General features: G+C 44.1%; 1 protein-coding gene and 1 pseudogene across 1 annotated transcript in view; one reads left to right on the top strand and one right to left on the bottom strand.

The window, feature by feature from the left end:
- The window catches only part of RBM10 (RNA binding motif protein 10), a 41,583-nt gene that overhangs the window by 18,362 nt on the left and 401 nt on the right, over positions 1-22,820 (bottom strand). Inside the window, 1 exon segment of the mRNA XM_033201890.1 lies at positions 21,117-21,258. Within this exon segment, the coding sequence (XP_033057781.1) occupies positions 21,117-21,258 (142 nt within the window).
- On the top strand, positions 10,041-11,765 carry LOC117078406 (annotated as a pseudogene).

Raw genomic sequence — 22,820 nt, 5'->3', positions numbered from 1 at the left:
GTTTGCAGGATCGCCAAGGGTGAGGCCCCTCCTCCCTGTCTTGTACCACGGCCTCTGCCCCTGCTTCACTGTTACCTTGCCGACACTAGCAGCTCTTTCATTAAAATTTCTCCTACCACAATAACTGTAAAATATTTATCTCAAAGCTGATTTCATCTGCATTTTTCTTTTCTCTTTTTTGAGAATGGATCTGGCACTGGTGCCCAGGCTGGAGGGCAGTGGCATGATCAGGGCTCACTGCAGCCTCAACTTCCCAGACTCAAGCCATCCTCCCACCTCAGCCTCCTGAGTAGCTGGGACCACAGGCACGTGCCACCACACCCAGCTCATTTTTATATTTTTTGTAGAGATGGGGTTTTACCACATTGCCAAGTTGGTCTCAAATTCCTGGGCTTAAGTGATCCACCCACCTCAGCCTTCCAAAGTGCTGGGATTACAGGCCTCCACCACTGTGCATGGCCTAATCTGTGTTTCTTTGATGAGTTAAAAAATTAGAATATGGGCTCCAGGAAATGAGGGGACCCTTGGCTCACTGCCATATTCCCTAGCACTCAGTAGGCGCTCAACAATTATTTTGAACAAATAATGACTAAAAAAGCATTCTAAGAGCAACCAATATATGTTTATTTAAAATAGAAAAAACTAGATGACATAGAAGAATGCTACTATACTAACAGGGTTCCAATTCTGGTTGGGAACAACATGAGAATGTCCGTTATCAACAGCATTCTAACATTATTCTAAAGACACTAGCTAAAACAATTAAACAGGGAAGGAAGAAAAGAGGTTAAAAGCTGAAAGGAGAAGGTAAAATTACCATTATTTGTAAATGATAAGAGAGTATACCTGCAAAGCCTAAGAGAATCAACTGAAAAAACTGTTATAAATAATAAATCAGTAAGGATGCTGGGTATAAATAATGTAACCACTGTTTAGAAAATAGAAAGGTCCAAGTACAATTCATCAAAAAGGTTAAATACCTAGACATGTGCAACAAGATATAATGACTATACTTCACATATATACCAGGATATATTTCTTTTTTTTTTTTTTTTTTTTGAAGGGGAGTCTCGCTCTGTCGCCCAGGCTAGAGTGCAGTGACGCACTCTCGGCTCACTGCAAGTCCGCCTCCCGGGTTCACGCCATTCTCCTGCCTCAGCCTCCTGAGTAGCTGGGACTACAGGCGCCGGCCACTGCGCCGGCTAATTTTTTGTATTTTTAATAGAGACGGGGTTTTACCGTGGTCTCGATCTCCTGACCTTGTGATCCGCCCGCCTCAGCCTCCCAAAGTGCTGGGATTACAGGCGTGAGCCACCGCGCCCGGCCTCAGGATATATTTCAAACAGATCAAAGATTTAAATATAAGAAATGAAACCATAGGCCAGGCGTGGGCGGCACTCTGGGAGGCTGAGGTGGGCAGATCACTTGTGGTCAGGAATTTGAGATCAGCCTGGCCAACATGGTGAAACTCCATCTCTACTAAAAATACAAAAATTAGCCGGGTGTGGTGACACATGCCTGTAATCCCAGCTACTTGGGAGGCTGAGGCAGGAGAATCGCTTGAACCCGGGAGGCAGAGGCGGCAGTGAGCCAAGATCAAGCCACTGAACTCCAGTCTGGACGACAGAGTAAGACTCTGTTTTTAAAACAAAACAAAACAAAACAAAACAAAACAAAACAAAAAAAGAAAACAAAGATTAAGAAATGAAATCATGAAAGTAAAATAAGAAAATATGGAATAATTGAATAATTTCTTTATAATCTTGAAATGGGGAAACCTATAATCCAAATCCAGAAGCCACAGAAGAAAAGATTACTAAATTCAACTACATAAAAATAAAATACTTTTGCTTGGAAAAAAAAAACAGAAAAACAAAAAACATCATTAACCAAGTCAAAAGACAATAAACTAGGAAAAAATATGGGGAAAGGAAGTGAACAGAATTCACAGATAAAAATATAACTGTGTGTATCTGAAAAGATGCTCTATCTCACTTACAATGAAAGATGAAAATTTTGCTAGGTGAGATGGCTCATCCTGTAATCCCAGCACTTTGCAGGGCCAAAGTGGGAGGATGGATAGCTTGAGGCCAAGACCAGCCTGGACAACATAGCAAGATCCCGTCTTTACAAAACCACCATCAATCACCACCACAACATATTAGTTGGGCATGGTGGTGCACATCTATAGTCCCAGCTACTCAGGAGGCTGAGGCGAGAGGACTGCTTGAGCCTAGGATTTCTAGGTTACAGTGAGCTATGAGTGTACCACTGCACTCCAGCCTGAGTGACAGAGTGAGACTCCATCTCAAGAGAAAGATGAGAATTAAAACTACATTGGATAGACTGTTTTAAAATAAACTTTATTTTACTTAAGACAAGGTCTCGGTCTGCTGCCCAGGCTGAGTGCAGTGGTGCAACTATAGCTTACTGTAGCCTCCACCTCCTGGGCTTAAGTAATCCTCCCATCTCAGCCCCAAATAGCTGGGACTACAGGAATGCACCACCACATCCAGCTAATTTTCAAATTTTTTATAGATACAGGATCTCACTATGTTGCCCAGCATGATCTTGAACTTTTGGACTTAAGTGATCCTCTCGCCTCAGTCTCCCAAAGTGCTGAGATTACAGACGTGAGCCACTGCACATGGCCTAAAATAAACTTGAAATTTTAATTTCTGTATATTTTTTCTAGATTTTTTTTTATTGTGGTAAAATATACATTTACCATTTAACCATCCCTTTTTTTTTTTTTTAAGATGGAGTCTCGCTCTGTCACCCAGCCTGGAGTGCAGTGGTACAATCTCGGTTCGCTGCAACCTCTGCCTCCCAGGTTCAAGCGATTCTTTTTTTTTTTTTTGGTGATGAGTTTTGCTCTGTTGTCCAGGCTGGAGTGCAGTGGCACAATCTCGGCTCATTGCAGCCTCGGCCTCCCGAGTAGCTAGGACTATAGGCGTGTACCACCATGCCTGGATAATTTTTGTATTTTCAGTAGAGACAGGGTTTCACTACGTTGGTCAGGCTGGTCTCGAACTCCTGACCTCGTGATCCACCTGCCTCGGCCTCCCAAAATGCTGGGATTACAGGCGTGAGCCACTGCGCCCGGCCTCAAGCAATTCTTGTGCCTCAACCTCCCAAGTAGCTGGGACTACAGGTGTGTGCCACCATGCCTGGCTAATTTTTGTATTTCTAGTAGAGATGGGGTTTCACCATGTTGGCCAGGCTGGTCTCGAACTCCTGACTTCAGGTGATCCACCTGCCTTGGCCTCCCAAAGTGCTGGGATTACAGGTGTGAGCCACTGCGCCCCGCCTCTTTTTTTTTGAGACAAGTTTTACTCTTGTTGACCAGGCTGGAGTCCAATGGCGCAATCTCGGTTCACCGCAACCTCCACCTCCCGGGTTCAAGTATTTCTCCTGCCTCAGCCTCCCGAGTAGCTGGGATTACAGACCTGCACCACCACTGGCTAATTTTTAGTAGAGACAGGGTTTCTCCATGTTGGTCAGGCTGGTCTCGAACTCCTGACCTCAGGTGATCCACCCGTCTCGGCCTCCCAAAGTGCTGGGATTATAGGCATGAGCCACCACGCCCAGCCAACCATTCTTAATTATCTAATTCAGTGGCATTAAGTATACTAACAATGTTATGCAATCATCACCTTTTCCAGGAAATTTTCATCATCCCAAACAAAACCTTTGTACCAATTAAACAATTCCCACCCCACCCCACAGCCTCCATTCTACTTTCTGTCTCAATGAATTTGCCTATTCTAGGTACTTCATATAACTGGAATCATAATAGTTGTCCCTATGTGTCTAGCTTATTTCACCTGGCATGTTTTCAAGGTTCATCCACAAGGCAATATGTTAGAATTTCCTTCCTTTGTATGGCAGAATAATACTCTTCTACTGTAGTATGCACACACCACATTTTGTTCATTCATCTGTTCATACACAGTTGAGCTGCTTCCACCCCTTGGTTATTTTGGACATTGTGAATAATGCTGCTATGAATACTGGTGTCCAAGTATCTGAATTATTGCTTTCAATTCTTTTGGGTATATACCTAGGAGTGGAATTGCTGGATCACATGGTAATCCTATGTTTAACTTTTTCTGGAACTGCCAAACTGTTTTCCACAGCAGCTGTACCATTTTACATTACACAGAACCCAGTGTTGCACAAGGGTTCCAATTTCCCCACATCCTCACCAACACTTGTTATTTTGCATCTTTTCATGTGTTTACTGGCCATTTGTGTATCTTTATTGGAGAAATGTCTATTCAAGTCCTTTGCCCATTTTTTTTTTTGTTTTGAGATGGAGTCCGACTCTGTCACCCAGGCTGGAGTACAGTTGCACGATCTCAGCTCACTGCAACCTCCGCCTCCCAGGTTCAGCTTCCCAAGTAGCTGTGATTACAGGCACCTGCCACCACACCCGGCTGATGTTTTGTATTTTTAGTAGAGACAGGGGTTTCACCATGTTGGTCAGGCTGGTCATGAACCCTTTGCCCATTTTTAAATTGGGTAATTTTGTTGTTGTAAGAGTTCTTATATTCTGGATGTTAATCCCTTACCAGATACATGATTTACAAATATGTTTTCCCATTGTGGGTTGTCTTTTCACTTTCTTGATAGTGTCTTTGGAAGTATAAAAGTTTCTAATCTTTTGTTGTTGCTACCAGCAGTCCCTGAACCAGAATAGGTTCAGAGAGACTTCCAAAAGTTTCTAATCTTGGCCAGGCATGGTGGACTCACACCTGTAATCCCAGCACTTTGGGAGGCCAAGACGGGCGGATCACATGAACCCAAGAGTTTGAGACCAGCCTGGGCAACATAGCGGAACCTCATTGCTATAAAATAAATAAAAATAAACAAAAGTTTCTAATTTTGATGAAGTCAAACTTATTTTGAAATAATTTTACATGTACAGAAAAGTTCAAAGAATCCCTGTATACCCTTCACCAGCTTCCCCTAATATTAACAAAACTAGGACAAATTTGTCAAAACTAAGGAATTAACTAAACTACAGATTATATTAGGATTCCACCAATTTTCTCGCTAATACCCTTTTTCTGATCCAAGATTTAATCCTAAATATCACATTACATGTAGTTGTCACATTCCCTCAGTCTCCTCTGGCCTGTGAAGGTTTATCAGTCTGTCCTTGTTTGTTTTTAACGACCTGAACAGTTTTGAACAGCACTGGCCAGGTATTTTGTAGAAAGCCCTTTAACTGGTTTTGTTTGATGTGTTCTGATGATTAGACTTGAGATTATGGATTTTTTTTTTTTTTTTTTGGAGAAGCATACAACAGAAGGGAGATAGTGAGATGCCCTTCTGATCATATCACAGAAGAGAGTACATGATAACAACATGACTTATCTCTGGTGATGTTAACCATGATCACCTAGTTAAGGTGGTGTCTGCCAGGTTTCTTCACTGTAAAATTTCTCTATTTCTCTTTCCATACTCTATTCTTTTTTTTTTTCTTTTTTTTGAGATGGAGTCTCACTCTGTTGCCAGGCTGGAGTACAGTGGCACCATCTCAGCTCGCTGCAACTTCTGACTCCCGGGTTCAAGCAATTCTCCTGCCTCAGCCTCCTGAGTAGCTGGGACTATAGGCACCCGCCACCACCCCCAGCCAATTTTTGCGTTTTTAGTAGAGACGGAGTTTCACCATGTTGGCCAGGCTGGCCTCAATCTCCTGACCTCACAATCCATCCCCCTCCCCTTCCCAAAGTGCTGGGATTACAGACATGAGCCACCGCGCCCGGCCTCCATACTCTATTCTTTAGAGGTGAGTCTCCCAAGACCAGCCCACAGTCAAAAGGAGGGTAATTGTGCTCTACCTCCTGGAGGAGGGAATATCTACATTATTTGGAATTACATAAAAATTATTATTTATAATAACTATTAAATACTATATTGTACTATACAATAATCACTATTATTTAGAATTCTTCTGTAAGGAAGATTTGATAGAACATTTTTATTCTAACAGATTTACAACAGTCCAATGTTTGAAAACAAACAGCAAGGCTGTGTGGAAAACAGGCACTTTCATATTACTGGTAGGAGTTAAAAATGGAATAATACTTATGGAGGAGAATTTGGCAACAGCTGACAAAACTAAAAATCTACATACCCTTTGACCCACAGTTCTACTTCTGGGAATTTAAAGTATACATATACTTGCACATATACAAAAAAGTTACTGTAGCACTGTTTAAAAAAACAAAGGACAGGCTGGGCGCAGCGACTCATGCCTGTAATCCCAGTACTGTGGGAGGCCAAGGCGGGCGGATCACGAGGTCAGGAGATGGAGAATAGTCTGGTCAACGTGGTGAAACCTCGTCTCTACAAAAAATACAAAAATTAGCTGGGTGTGGTGGTGCGCGCCTGTAATCCCAGCTACTCAGGAGGCTGAGGCAGGAGAATCTCTTGAACCCAGGAAGCCAAGGTTGCAGTGAGCTGAGATTGCGCCACTGCACTACAGCCTGGCAACAGAGTGAGACTCCGTCTCCAAACAAACAAACAAAATAAAAAAACAAAGGATAAGCCAGGGGCCGTGGGTCATGCCCCTAATCCCAGCACTTTGGGAGGATGAGGTGGACGGATGGCTTGAGCCGGGAGTTCAAGACCAGCCTGGGTGACATAGCAAAACCTCATCTCTACAAAAAATACAAAATTTAGTTACGCGTGGTGGTGTGTGTTTGTATCCCCAGCTAGTTGGGAGGCTGAGGCAGGAGAATCACTTGAGGCCAGGAGGTCAAGGATGCAGTGAGCCATGATTGCACCACTGTACCTGGTGACAAAGCCAGACCCCCCCCCAAAAAAAACAAAAACAAAAACAAAAATCATAAAGGTAAATGAATTAAAACATGAATAGACAAATCAGTGACACAGAATAGAATCTACAGCATACAAAAACACACGTGGAAGTTCAGTATAAGCCAAAGGTTATATTTCAAACTAACAAGGGGAAAATGAATTAGTCAATAAATAATAGTTACAATAACTATCTGGCCTAGGGATCAGCAAACTATAGCCAGTGGACCAAATCCAGTCTCCTTAAATAAAGTTTTAGTGGAGGTCAGGTGTAGTGGCTCACATCTGTAATTCCAGTACTTTGGAAGACCAAGGCAGGAGTAACCCTTGAGTTCCAGACCCAGTCTGGGTAACACAGTAGTCAGACCTCGTCTCTACTAGAAAAAGAAAAAAAAAAAAAGAAGAAAGAAAGAAAAAAAGAAATTAGCGGTGTGTGAGGCTGAGGTGGGAGGATCCCATGAGCCAGGGAGACAGAGGCTGCAGTGAGCTCTGATCGCGCCACTGCACTCCAGCCAGTCAGGGCAACACAGCGAGATCCTGTTTCAAAAAATAAATTAATTAAATAAATAAAGTTTTACTGGAACACAGCTATATCCATTCATTCATTCATAAATTGTCCGTGACTGCTTTCAGTTTAGTTGCAACAGAGACGGTCTTGCAATGCAATGCCAAAAATATTTACCATCTGATCCTTTACAGAAAAGTGTTGCCTACTAAGAAAACAAAGTTGTTTACTTCTTATGCCCAATAAACTCTGGATGGGTGAAAACTTAAATTCCCAAATAGAAACCATAAAAATATTAAAGAAATCTCTCTCTCCAAAAAAAAAAATCTCAAAACTGCTTTCTCCCATGGCTGAACTAGTTTGCATTCCCACCAACAATATATAAGCATTCTTTTCTTTGCAGCGTCACCAATGGTTTTTTTTTTTTTTTTGACTTTTTAATAATTGTCATCTGACTGGCATGAGACAGTGTCTCATTGTGGTTTTGATTTGCATTTCTGATGATTAGTGATGATAAGCATTTTTTCATGTTTGTTGGCCACCTGTATGTTATCCTTTGAGAAGTATCTGTTCATGTCCTTTGCCCATTTTTTAACTGGAACTTTTGCTTTTTGCTTGTTGATTTAACTTCCTTGTAGATTCTGGATATTAGATCTTTTTCAGATGCGTAGTTTGTGAACATTTTCTCCCATTCTGCAGGTTGTCCATTTACTCTGTTGGTAGTTTCTCTTGTTGTGCAGACAGAAGCTCTTTAATTAGGTCCAACTTGTCAATTTTTGGTTTTGTTGCAATTGCTTTTGGGGGCTTAGCCATAAATTCTTTGCCAAACCCTGTATCAAGAAGGGCGTTTCCTAGGTTTTCTTTATGGGATTTTTTTTTTTTTTTTTTTTTTAGGTGGAGTTTCGCTCTTGTTGCCCAGGCTGGAGTGCAATGGTGCAATCTTGGCTCACTGCAACCTCTGCCTCCCAGGTTCAAGTGATTCTCCTGTCTGAGCCTCCCAAGTAGCTGGGATTACAGGCATGCACCACCACGCCTGGCTAATTCTGTATTTTTAGTAGAGACAGGGTTTCTCCATGTTGGTTAGGCTCGTCTTGAACTCTCGGCCTCCCAAAGTGCTGGGATTACAGGCATGAGTCACCACACCTGGCCTTCTAGGACTTTTATAGTCTGAAGTCTTACATTTAAATCTTTAATCCACCTTAATTTTTGTATATGGTGAGAGGTAAGGGTCCGGTTTCATTCTTCTGAATATGGCTAGCCACCTATCCCAGCACCACTTATTTAACAGGAAGTCCTTTCCCCCTTGCTTACTTTTGTTGATTTTGTCAAAGATCAGATGGTTCTATGTGTGCGGGTTTATTTCTGCATTCTCTACTCTGTTCCACTGGTTTATGTGTCTGTTTTTGCACAGGACCATGCTATTTTGATTACTGTAGCCTTATAGAATAGTTTGAAGTTGGACAATGTGATGCCTCTGACTTTGTCTTTTCGCTTAGGATTGCTTTGGCTATTCGACCCAGTAATCCTGCTACTGGGTATATACCCAAAGGAAAATAATTCATTCTATCACATGCACCCATATGTTCAATGCGGCACTTTTTTTCTTTTCTTTTCTTTTTTTTTTTTTTTGAGACGGAGTTTTATTCTTATTGCCCAGGCTGGAGTGCCATGGTGCAATCTTGGCTTACTGCAACCTCCACCTCCTGGTTCAAAAGGTTCTCCTGCCTCAGCCTCCCGAGTAGCTGTGATTACAGGCATGCGCCACAACGCCTGGCTAATTTTGTATTTCTAGTAGAGATGGCATTTCTCCATGTTGGTCAGGCTGGTCTTGAACTCCCAACCTCAGGTGATCCACCCACCTTGGCCTCCCAAAGTGCTGGGATTACTAGCATGGGCCACTGCGCCTGGCCGCTGCAGCACTATTCACAATAGCAAGGACATGGAATCTGCCTGAATGCCCATCAATAGTGGAGAAGATAAAGAAAAACGTGGTACATATACACCATGGAATACTATGCAGCCATAAAAAAGACAAAATCATGTCTGTCACAGTCATATGGATGGAGCTGGAGGTTGTTATCCTAAGCCACCTAACACAAAAACAGAAAACCAAGTACTGCATGTTCTCACTTATAAATGGGAGTTAAATGTTGAATGTACATGAATGCAAATATTGGAACATCAGACATTGGGGATCACTAGACCGGGAAGGTGGGAAGCGGGGCATGGGCTGAAGGACCATCTGTTGGGAACTAAGCTTACTGCTTGGGTGATGGGATCAACAGGGCCTCAGGCTTCAGTGTCACGCAATTTACCCATGTAAAAAAACCTGTACGGGTCAGGTGCGGTGGCTCACGCCTGTAATCCTAGCACTTTGAGAGGCCGAGGGGGCAGGATCATTGACGTCAGGAGTTTGAGACCAGCCTGGGCAACATGGTAAAACTCCGTCTCTACTAAAAAATACCAAAATTAGCTGGATGTGGTGGTGCACGCCTGTAGTCCCAGCTACTGTGCAGGTTGAGGGACGAGAATTGCTTGAACCAGGGAGGCGGAGGTTACAGTGAGCCAATCGCCCCACTGCACTCCAGCCTGGGTGACAGAGTGAAACTGCGTATGAGAAAAAGAACAACAACAACCTGTATGTGGCCCGCGAGCTCCAGCTGGGTGGTCAGGGCCACCCCGGCCTGGGGCGGGGGCAGGGAGGGGGATGGTGGAGAATGTGACACCAGGTGGCCCTAATCCCGCACCCCAGCCCTTTCCACATCCCTGCCACCAGAGGTGCCCACATGCTCCCAGTGCTCACTGGTCAACAGACTCGGCCTATGGGCGATTTCCTCAGGACCCAGGCTCCTTGCCCAAGGAGGAAGATGGCAGACTTTTCTGAAAGGGAAGAAAGTTGGCTAATGGCTACGTGAGAAGAAAATCAAGAAGCTCAATTTCCAGGCCTTGGCGGAGCTGTGCAGGAAGCGAGGGACAGAAGTGTAGCTGAGGCCAGGAGTGGCGGCTCACGCCTATAATCCCAGCACTTTGGGAGGCTGAGGAGGGTGGATCACCTGAGGTCGAGAGTTCGAGACCAGCCTGGCCAACATGGTGAAACTCTGTCTCTACTAAAAATACAAAAATTAGCAATGCCCAGTGGCAAGCGCCTGTAATCCCAGCTACTCGGGAGGCTGAGGGAGGAGAATCGCTTGAACCTGGGGGGCAGAGGTTACAAGGAGCCGAGATCACGCCACTGCACTTCAGCCTGGGCGACAGAGTGAGCCTCATCTCAAAAAAATAAAAAATAAAAAAAGAAGTCATGCAGCTGAACCTCAGCCAGCCGCCAACTGAGGAACAGGGACCCCTGGAATTCATCATTCACAAGTTGACCAGTGTCATCCTTGAAGCCGACCAGAATGACAGCCAGTCCCTGGAGCTGGTGCACAGGTTTCACGAGTACATTGATGCCCACCCTGAAACCATCGTCCTGGACTCCTCCCCTGCCATCAGAACCCTGCTTGACCGCTCCAAGTCCTGCAAGCTCATCTGGAAGATTGAGGTCTACATGGAAGATGGCAGGATCTACTCACTGCCCTTCATGGAGGAGCCTGTGCGGGGATGACACCATGTGGCTACTGGAGAAGAATGGCCTGGCTTTCCTGTTCATTTGCAAAACCAGACTGGCTCACAGCACCAACTCTCACAAGATGGCTATTGCGTTCATCAGGAGGGCCTGAAGGGCATCCAGTCACCCTGTGTGGTCTAGAATTTCATCAACCACAACACCGTTCTGTACAAGGTGTTCATGGTCGGCGAGTCCTACACTGTGGTCCAGACACCCTTGCTCAAGAACTCCATGGACACAATGTGACCGCGAATCCATCTTCCTCAATAGCCACGAGGAGTCAAAGCTGGAGTCATCATTGGTCCTGATGGAGCTGGACAAGATTGAGGGGTCTGGTCTGTTCAAGAGCAGCCGAGCAAAAAGGTCATCTGGGAACTCCCCCAGGCCCTGCGGCAGGCGCTGGGAATATTGCTGCTCGGCACCAACATCATCATCAACAACCAGATGGGGCAGCATGCCGTCATCGACATCAGCACCTTCCCAGGCTACGAGGGCGTGAGCGAGCTCTTCACAGACCTCCGGCACCACATCACCACCATTTTGCAAGACCAGAGCACAGCCACAGCAGCCATGGGGGATGTGGCCCTGCTGAGTCACAGCAAGCTCCTGGCTAAGCCGGTGGGCAACCTAGCAGGCGAGTGAACATGCAGCGCCAGCCCCGGCTGCTGCAGCAGCATGATGGGCCAGGACGCAACCTGAAAGGCCAATGCCTATGCGGGTGGTACCTCCAAGCTGCCGCACCCAAGACTCCGCTGCACCGCCAGCATGTCGCCCAGCTTCTAGCAGCACTGCATGGCCTCCCTGGCCAACAAGACCTCCTCCCAGTAGCCATGGAGCCAAGATCCAGAGGGGTGGCACGGGGCATACCCGCTAGGCTAGCAGCTCCCAATGGCACTGCTACTACTGAGAATCCCTAATGATCTGATTATTCTTTTTCTTAACTTTTAACCTGATTTTCTGACGTCATGATCTAAATGAGGGTTGGGGGAAGATGGAAGAGAACATCAAGTGGTCCAGCGTAGGGGAAAAGGGCCATCCCACCTGATTCCTGCTGTGCAGACTTCTTCACTGAGTTAAAAAAACAAAACAAAACAAAACCTGTATGTGCATCCTTTAACCTATAATAAAAGTTGAACTTTAAAAAAAGAAAACAAATATTAGAAAGAAATCATAAGAAAAAAATGTATCTTTTAAAGAGTGGGGTAGGTCTTCCTCAGCAAGCCACATCTGGGCAGTCATAAAAGGAAAATGAATAAATCTGGCTTTGTAAAAATATAAATCGCTATAGAGTGTAAAAAATATGAGAAACTTAGAAATAAATATGTAATAAAGCAAGTATGGTAAAACGTTCATAGTAGAATCTAGCGGGCCAGGCATGGTGGCTCACGCCTGTAATCCCAGCACTTTGGGAGGCCGAGGCAGGCGGATCACCTGAGGTCAGGAGTTCGAGACCAGCCTGACCAACATGGAGAAACACCATCTCTACTAAAAATACAAAATTAGCCAAGTGTGGTGGCGCATGCCTGTAATCCTAGCAACTCGGGAGGCTGAGGCAGGAGAATCACTTGAACCCGGGAGGTGGAAGTTGTAGTGAGGTAAGATTGTGCCATTGCACTCCAGCCTGGGCAACAAGAGCGAAACTCCATCTCAAAAAAAAAAAAGAAGAAGAAGAAGAAAAAAAAGAATCTAATGGATGGGTATACATGGTGTTCATTGTAAAATTCTTTAAACTTTGCTACAAGCTTGAAATTTCACACTAAAATATGGAAAACACCATAACAATAAGTAACAAATGGGGAAATATCCATTAAACATGTTTCCAAACATTTTGGCTGATTTCCTTTTTTTTTTTTTTTTTTTTTCAAATTCCACCTCAAGTTTATTTTTAAGGATTAGTTGAGCAAGTTTGGAGTTAGAAGTGAGAGAATCATGTTTAAAGGAAATGGTAGGTCATCCATAGAACAGCGTACAGTCATTACGAAAAAAAAATACTTCTTGCTTTTATAGTACCATCTTCCTCCATTAGGCCTACCTGCATACTATGCTTCATCAACTCTAAGATCACCTCACAACTATACCATTATTTTAGGCACCACTATAAGGCAATGTATGGCTAACAAAACTATGACAAACCATTGATAATATATCCAGATTTCATATATGTTGCAGTGCATCTTAGTTGATGAAAACAAAAATATACAAAACATGAGACACAGTAAAAATGAAAACTACCACTTCATTATACTTTTTCACAAGCAAATAGTGCTCAAAAATGTGAACAGCCAGACATAGTAGCCCACACATGCAATCCCATATACTCTGGAGACTGAGGCAGAGGATCACTTGAGCCCAGGAGTTTAAGACCAGCTTGGGAAACATAGCGAGACCCCACAGAAAAAATTAAAGCCAGATGTTATGGCACACACCTGTAGTTCCAGCTACTGGGGAAGCTGAGGCAGGAGGGATGACTTGAACCTAGGAACTGGAGGATGCAGTGAGCTATGATCACACCACTGGACACTGTCTCTTTAAAAAATGTGGATTTCCATTTTTAAAACAATTATTTGTTCATGTATTCATTCAAGAAATATTAACCCAACATTTGCTATACGATAAGTACTGTTCTAGGTGATGGGAATACTGCTATGAACAAAATGAAGTCACTGTCCCCATGAACTCAGCTTGGAACCCAAATTGTTTCCTTCTTTCTTGAGATGGAGTCTCACTCTGTCGCCCAGGCTAGAGTGCAGTGGCAGGATCTCAGCTTACTGCAACCTCCACCTCCCGGGTTCAAGCAATTCTCCTGCCTCAGCCTCCCGATTAGCTGTGATTCCAGGCGCCCACCACCGCGCCCAGCTAATTTTTTATATTTTTAGTAGAGATGGGGTTTCACCATGTTGGCCAGGGTGGTCTCAAACACCTTGTGATTTACCCGCCTCCGCCTCCCAAGTGCTGGGATTACAGGCGTGATCCACGACACCTGGCCCCAAATTGTTTCCTTACAGTAAATGCCTGGAGAAGAAATCACTGTCAGTGGTATGAGTAGTTTTAAGGTTCTTGATACAATCGATTTGAACTGCAGTCATCAAAATTCAAGAACTGGGGCCAGCACAGTGGCTCACGCCTGTAATCCCAGCACTTCAGGAGGCTGAGGCGAGTGGATCACCTGAGGTAGGGAGTTCGAGACCAGCCTGGCAAACATGGTGAAACCCTGTCATTACTAAAATACAAAAATTAGCCGGGCGTGGTGGCACACACCTGTAATTCCTGCTACTCAGGAGGCTGAGGCACAAGAATCCCTTGAGCCTGGAAAGCAGAGGTTGCAGTGAGCCAAGATCACGCCACTGCACTCCAGCCTGGAAGACAGAGTGAGACTATCTCCAAAAACAAAAACAAAAAAAAGGAAAAAAAAAATCAAGAACTGAACAGATACGAATAAATTTATAAATTTTCAGACGAAATTATCCTGAACTCTCTTGACATCCAATATCCAAACCAATAAATTCAGGTATTGAACTCTTGCTATCTAAACTCAGGAAGGGAACATATTTGGATAGAAAGGAATACTTTTAATTGGCCACCAGAGCACTCTGAACAAACACCTTCCAAAGGCATACCCCTTTTATAAAGTATTTCTAGGATGCTGGACTAAATAATCATATATGAGGATCTTCACAAAATGAGTATTTCTAGAAAATATAAAATGTTAAAATTGGCAGAAGAGATGAAATGGTAATAAAAAACCAGCTCATCAGATGCTTTTATATTTTTTGAGACAGGGTCTCACTCTGTCACTGAGGCTGGAGTGCAGTGGCATGATCACGGCTTACCACAGCCTTAACCTCCCAGCTCAGGTGATCCTCCTGCCTCAGCCTCCTGAGTAGCTAGAACTATAAGCACCTGCCACCATGCCCAGTTAATTTTTGTATTTTTTGTAGAGACAGAGTTTTGCCATGTTGCCCAGGATGGTTTCAAACTCCTGAGTTCAAGTGATCCAACTGCCTTGGCCCACTGCATCCAGCCTCTAGATGCTTTTAAAGGTGAGTTCTACCAAGTTTTTCAAGGTACAGATAATTCTTCTACAAGTTTCTCCAATAAAGAGAGAATAACAAAGGCTGCCCAACTCATATCATAAGGCTACCTTAATTCCAATGCCAGATAAATACTGAAAATAAAACTATTGGACTACTTCACTGATAAATACAGCTGTAGATATCCTAGATGATACAATAGCTATAAAATCTAACAAGGTTTTAAAAATACACATAAATCACTAACATTTCTGCCAAAAACTCATGAGTAAGCATTAGAAAAATCCAAACTGAGAGACATTCTACAAAACAACTAACCTTAAAACATGCTTTCAGTATAATCCATAGGTTCAGGAAAAAAATAAATGACAAGGTCATAAAAGACAAAGATAGAATAACTGCTTCAGATTAAAGGAGACAAGGAGCTCAATGCAATACATGATCTTGGACTGGATCCTGGGTTGGGGAAAACCGCTATAAAGGACATTACTGAGAAGAGTGATAACATCTGAATACGATAAAAGTACTATATAATTGTTATATGTTCTGATATTGATAAGTATATTGTGGTTATGGAAGAGAACACCTTTGTTCTTAGGACATACATGCTGCCAGACTTAAAAGGTCATGTCAGACTGGACGCCGTGGCTCACGCCTGTAATCCCAACACTTTGGGAGGCCGAGGCGGGCAGATCACCTGAGGTCAGGAGTTTGAGACCAGCCTGACCAACATGGAAAAACTCTGTCTCTACTAAAAATACAAAATTAGCCGGGCATGGTGGTGCATGCCTGTAATCTCAGCTACTTGGGAGACTGAGGCAGGAGAATTGCTTGAACCCAGGAGGCAGAGGTTGCAGTGGGCTGAGATTGCACCATTGCACTCCAGCCTGGGCAACAAGAGTGAAACTCTGACTCAAAAAAAAAAAAAAAAGGCATGTCTGCCACCAACTCAACAATTAAAAAAAAAAATTGTGTGTGTGTGTGTGTGTGTCTATGTAAAGATATAGAGCTATAGGGTGGGCCAGGTGCGGCAGCTCACGCCTGTAATTGCAGCACTTTGGGAAGCTGAGGCAGGCAGATCACCTGAGGTCAGGAGTTCGAGACCAACCTGACCAACATGGTGAAACCTCATCTCTACTAAAAATACAAAAATTAGCCAGGCGTAGTGGCGGGCGCCTGTAATCCCAGCTACTTGGGAGGCTGAGGCAGGAGAATCGCTTGAACCCGGGAGGCGGAGGTTGCAGTGAGCCAAGATCACGCCATTGCACTCCAGCCTGGGCGAAAGAGTGAGATTCTGTCTCAAAAAAAAAAAAAAAAAAAAAAGGATATAGAGTGATAGAGCAAATGTGGCAAAATACTTACAATAAGTAATTCTGAGTAGAGGATATATGGGAATTCATTATACTTTTTCTTGCAACCCTTCTGTAAATTTGAGATATTTTCAAAGTAAGAAGTCAAAAACATATATCAAGTGGGGTATAGCTCAAGAATGCCAAGGATATAATTTAATGCAATTTATGAAATTTTTATTTACTTTTTTGATATGGAATCTCGCTCTGTTGCCCAGGATGGAGTGCAGTGGCACGATCTCAGCTTACTGCAACCTCCACCTCCCAGGTTGAAGCGATTCTCATGTCTCAGTCTCCCCAGTAGCTGGGGTTACAGGCATGCATCACCACGCCTGGCTGATTTTTGTATTTTTAGTAGAAATGAGGTTTCACCATGTTGGCCAGGCTGGTCTTGAACTCCTGGCCTGAAGCGATCCGCCCACCTTGGCCTCCCAAACTGCTATGATCCACCACCATGCCAGGCCACAATTTATGAAATTAATGGACAAGGGGAGAAAAAAAGCACAGGATTTTGAAGTTTAATACTTATTTATGGTTAATCTTAGCAACGAAGATTAGATATTTTCTTGATTTATTACAGGATACATTCTAAAAACTTACTGCATGCATCATACTTAATGGAAAAACTTTAGACACATTCCCTTTTATTCCTCTCCATTCTTTCTACTGTCTCAACTGCCATGTGCTGAGGATGGCTACACAGAAGGGGCTGCCTGTCAGCCCTAGATTAATTGCTCTTCTGCAGACTGCCTTTGTAGGAAAGAAAAGTAAACTATCTTGTCTAAGCCATTATTCTTTGGATTTTCTGCCATAACTAGCCAAAGTAAATCTTAATTTGTACACCCAGTATCACTTATACTATTTAATATGGTACTAAAAGTCCTGGACAATGCTATAAATGAAGAAAAATAAATAAGTGACAGGATAGATTTGCATACAATATGACCAACTACTTAGAAAGAACATCAGAATCAACAATGAAGTATTAGAAATAACAAGGGCATACAGCAGGGGTAACTTACAGAAATCAACAGCTTTCCTCTACCCCAGCAAATATCAGCATGAAAAATATTTTTCAAAAAATAAGATAACAGCCTGTAATCCCAGAACTTTGGGAGGCCAAGGTGGGTGGATTGCTGGAGCTCAGGAGTTCAAGATCAGCCTTGGCAACATGGCAAACTCTGTCTCTACAAAAAATTAGCTGGGCGTGGTGGCGCGTGCCTACAGTCCTAGCTACTTGGAAGGCTGAGGTAGGAAGATCACCTGAGCCTATGGAGGTTGCCACTGCACTCCAGCCTGGGTGACAGAGCAAGACCAAGTCTCGAGAAAAAGAAAAAGATAATGAAAGTGACTGAAGTACCTAGGATTACTTTAAAAAAGAATACATAAGACTTGTATTTCTATTTATGAAAATGAAAGCTTTTTATGCTCTTCACATAAATTCAAAATATTCTCTACACAGGTCTTAGATGAGATGACTACTTACAAAGATAATTTTCCCCAAATTAATAGAGAAGTTCAGTGCAATATCTATCAAAATTCTTGTTGCTGTTGAGGGACTTTGATAACTTTTGATATAGAATAAAGCCCCACGAATGATTAAATCAACTTTGAAAAATAAGTGCAAAGGAGCTATTAAGACATTCTATAAAGCCATAATAATAAAATCAATAAGGTGCTGGCACAAGAATGTGTAAACAGACTAGCGGAACAAATTACATTGCTCAAGACGAATCCATGTACATGAGGGAACCTGAAATCAGATGCAGTACCACAGATCAATAAAGAAAGAATGGACTACTTAGGAGGTGGTACTGGAAAAACTGCCTACTATATGGAAGAAAATAAAACCGGAGCTTACCTTATGCCATATTCAAGAGTGGAATCTAGATGGATTAAAGATCTGAATGCAAAAGGTAAAAACTATACATTAGGGCACGGTGGCCCACGCCTGTAATCCCAGCACTTTGGGAGGCCAAGGCGGGCGGATCACGAGGTCAGGAGATCAAGACCATCCTGGCTAACATGGTGAAACTCTGTCTCTAATAAAAATACAAAAAATTAGTCGGGTTGGTGGTGGGTGCCTGTAGTCCCAGCTACTCGGAGGCTGAGGCAGGAGAATGGCGTGAACCTGGGAGGCAGAGTTTGCAGTGAGCTGAGATCGTGCCACTGCACTCCAGCCTGGGTGGCAGAGCGAGACCCCGTCTCAAAAAACAAACAAGCAAAAGCAACTATACATTAAAAGATAAGACAAAAAAAGTGATGTTGGGCAAGGCGCGGTGGCTCACGCCTGTAATCCCAACACTTTGGGAGGCCGAGGCAGGTGGATCACCTGAGGTCAGGAGTTCAAGACCAGCCTGACCAATATGGAGAAACCCCATCTCTACTAAAAATACAAAAAATTAGCTGGGCGTGGTAGTGCATGCCTGTAATCCCAGCTACTTGGGAGGCTGAGGCAGGAGAATCTCTTGAACCCAGGAGGTGGAGGTTGTGGTGAGCTGAGATTGTGTCATTGCACTCCAGCCTGGGCAACAAGAGTGAAACTTTGTCTCCGGAAAAAAAAAAAAAAAAAAAAAAAGTGATGTCAGCACATCAAAATTAACAACAGGCATCTACTCTTGGGGGAATTATTAAGTAAAATGCAGTAGACATGCCCCATGATGCCCTTGCCAGCAATTGGAAACAAAGCAGTAACATACACATGGCAATACAGACAGATGTTAAAAATACAGCACTGTGCTGGGTGCAGTGGCTCATGCCCGTAATCTCAGCACTTTGGGTGGATCATGTGAGGTCGAGAGTTTGAGACCAGCCTGACCAACATGGAGAAACCCCATCTCTACTAAATATACAAAATTAGTCGGGCATGGTGGCGCACGCCTGTAATCCCAGCTGCTTGGGAAGCTGAGGCAGGAGAATTACTTGAACCTCGGAGGCAGAGATTGCGGTGAGCCAAGATTGTGCCATTGCACTCCAGCCTGGGCAACAAGAGCGAAACTCTGTCTCAAAACAAACAACAACAACAAAAAAAACAGCACTGTTGGCCAGTTACAGTGGCTCATGCCTTTAATCCCAGCACTTTGGGAGGCCAAGGCAGGAGAATTGCCTGAGCCCAGGAGTTTGAGACCAGCCTGGGCAACACGGAGATACCCTGTCTCAAAACAAAAAACAAAAAAAAACTCCCACTCTAAGTAATACAAAGTTCAGGAAACAAAATGAAGACTGTGGCACTATGCCATGTGTGTCAACTGAAAACACAGTTGCTCAAAACAACACTTCATATTTCCATTTTCTATGAAAATGTATCTATATGATACATTTACAGATACATGTATCTATATGATACATTTGTATATGTATGTATATTTATGATACATGTATCTATATGATACATTTAGATACACTGTATCTATATGATACATTTATAGATACATCTATGATACATTTGTATATGTATGTATATTTATATGATACATGTATCTATATGATACATTTACAGATACATGTATCTATATGATACATTTACAGATACATATATCTATGATACATTTGTATATGTATATTTATATGATACATGTATCTATGATACATTTATAGATACATGTATCTATATGATACATTTACAGATACATGTATCTATGATACATTTATATGAAAACAATGTATATAATAAATCTGATACATTTTCTGTGATATGTATCATAGAAGGATACATATCAAACACACAGAGCAGCTGCCCACAGAGGTGGGAATTGGGAATAAAATGAAAAAATAAACGTGGCAAGAAGAAGCCTTGTGCTGACCTATGACAGAAACCTACCTTGAACTGGAAAGTATGATGAATTCAAACCTCTGCACTTGAGGCCTTTTAAAAGTCAATGGATTTACTTGGTAATAAAGTTTGAACAAAGTATGTATGTCAGCTACTCAAATTCAGATATGGCCACAGAGCACTTCTAGTGAATACCATCCAAAATCAAATGTCTTTCAAAAACATTTCTAATGAAAGCCAAGACTGAATAACACTAGGTGATGACCTTATCTCAAATTTGGGCTCATGTTTCAGAAAACAAAATATTACAATTCTACGTTTTAAAAGGGGTGGTGGTAGAGGAAACCCTTTGTAAGACATTTTAAAAATTATTTTCTCTTTTTATGAAGCTATCGACTCTTGAGTCTTAATAGAGGCTTTCTGGGAGAGTTAGGTCTGCTTTTCTAGGCAATCTTCAAGTGTCATGGCTGGGTCACCTGCCTCGGAATCACCTGGATGGCAAGGGATCACTGAATTTTACTCAGAATGCCTGTATTTTACCCAGTGTTCCAGCTAGTCCTTGTTCATAGCAGAGCTGAAGAAATAACTGTCTGAGAGTATCCATTCCAAGCAAGTATCATGCCAACTGTAGCCCATACTGTCCCTGGAATCTCCCACTATCTAAGCTGACTTGTCCCCTAGTGGTACTGGGCAAATCCTGACTCTGATGGTGCCATTCCCACCCATCCCTCACACCCCAGGCTATAGCCCCAACCTCAACCTCCCACCTGTTAACTGCATAGCCTCGCTGCGACACCATGAGTACTCAGAAGGATGCAATCTCATGTCTCATTCATCACTGCACTCTCAGAGCCTAGCACAAGTCCTGGCTCACAACAGGTGCCAAATACCTGTTTGCTGAAAAGAAACTCCTCATCTGCTATTGCTGTTTCCTCTACCCAGAAGCCCCATCCTAGCACCTTCTTGGATCAATTCTCACATAGAGGCAAGCCTAGGCTGTTTGGGAGGCTGGGAACGGATAACTCACCGTCTTTCATACTCCATGTCCTGATAGGGCCTTCGGGGGCTGCTGGGGCCCCTCCTCAGCCGCTGGCTCCGTTTCACTTCCCAGCCACCCCCGCTGCTGCTACCATGATCTGCCAGCCTGGGTGATGTTTCCTGCAGGGACTCTGCAGAGAATGGAGGGAAAAAAGGGGTCAAAACAGTTGGGACAGAGAAGGCCTCCTTGAGAAACCCTCGTTGTCAAGGCTCTTTGCCGTCCCTGGGCAAGGGACGTTGTCTTCTAGCTCCCAGCACTCCTGTGCATCATAGTGTGAAGGTAGCCCCTACTTGGCCTGCTCCTCCCTTTCCCCACAAACATGAGGCTAGAGCCCACTGCCCTAGAAAACAGCAAAGACTTCAGCAGACAGGGGGCATCTTGCAGAGAGACCTGGCGGGGCCACCCACGGTGTGATCAGGGCTTTGCCACCTAAGACAGGTAGACAAATTCAAGCCTGGGGCTGCATCCCAGGGTGGCGGTACGGATACTCTCAGGGCTGAAAGTCTTGCCTGAGATTCAGCACATCAGGCAAGACTTCACAACAATGGGGGCCCCAGGCACCCACCAGGCTCCTTCTATGGGCCCCAAGGGACCATCTCATCCTCCCAACAAGCTGCTGGCTGTCCCCTATAAGGCAGCAAAAGACCATGAAAGGTTCTTGGGGGTGTGTATGAAGGGGCTAACTTGGCAATGAAACAGCTGCTACCTCCCTGGGCTCCTGGCCAACACAGCGTTGGCCCTCACACAGCAACTGGCTCAGCCCTGAGCCCTGTCTCTTACGTGCAGCCAGGTCTCAAGGTGGTTCCCTCCCCAGGGCTCAAGCCCGTTTTCCAGAGGCAAAAGGGACCCTTTTGGAGGCTGTTCTGAACCACTGTGCTCTTCTACTGGGATGGAGCAGCAGCCACTTCATCCAACCCTCAGGGCTGTGGTGAGAACTCAAGGAGTCCTGAGAACCCTGTGACCCAGCCAGAGGTCAGGATGAATCTCAGATCTTCAGGCCCCACCCTCTGAACAGGAATCAGGTAAAGCCAGGCAAAAATAGCACCTGCCCAACACTAGGTTGCTGCCACGCCTTTGCTCTATGTGCGTACACATACACACACACAGACACACACTCCAACTTTCTCTTCCTCCTCAAGCCACAGGGAACCCGAATTACCTGCTCCCAGGTGGGCAACAGTTCGAATCACACCAGAGGCACTGGCGGCTGAGAGCACAAAAACCCTCAATAGACTCTGGCAAAGGGGCCAGAGTCACACAGTAACATCCACCACAGCCAAGGGCCAGTCACAGACATGAGCCCCAAATAACTAGGGGCCCACATCACAGAAGGAACCCACAGTAAGGACCACAATTACACACTGGGTCCCCTTTCCATGGATGAGCGTCACTCTCACAAACTCCCCAAAAGAAGGGGCAATGAGTCACACACACATCCCCTGCATCCCCCTCCCCACCCAATAAGTGGGTTAGGGTCAATCACAAGACAGTCGTCCCCCAAGCCCCACCCCATGGATAAGGATCAGAGTCACAGACACCCCCCCTCAAAGGATAAAGACCAGAGTTACATCCTCCCTCCGATCCCCCAGGAATAGAGACCAGAACCACAGAACATTTCCCAATGGATCGATAAACACCAGAGTAACAGAGCAGCATCCCCTCTCCTATGCACAAGTCGCAGACAACCGCTTC

Source organism: Trachypithecus francoisi, unplaced genomic scaffold, assembly GCF_009764315.1.
Source record: "Trachypithecus francoisi isolate TF-2019V2 unplaced genomic scaffold, Tfra_2.0 Lachesis_group6, whole genome shotgun sequence".
Taxonomy (NCBI): domain Eukaryota; kingdom Metazoa; phylum Chordata; class Mammalia; order Primates; family Cercopithecidae; genus Trachypithecus; species Trachypithecus francoisi.
The sequence above is the reverse complement of the archived record's forward strand: the minus strand, read 5'-3'. Positions and strand labels throughout refer to the sequence as shown.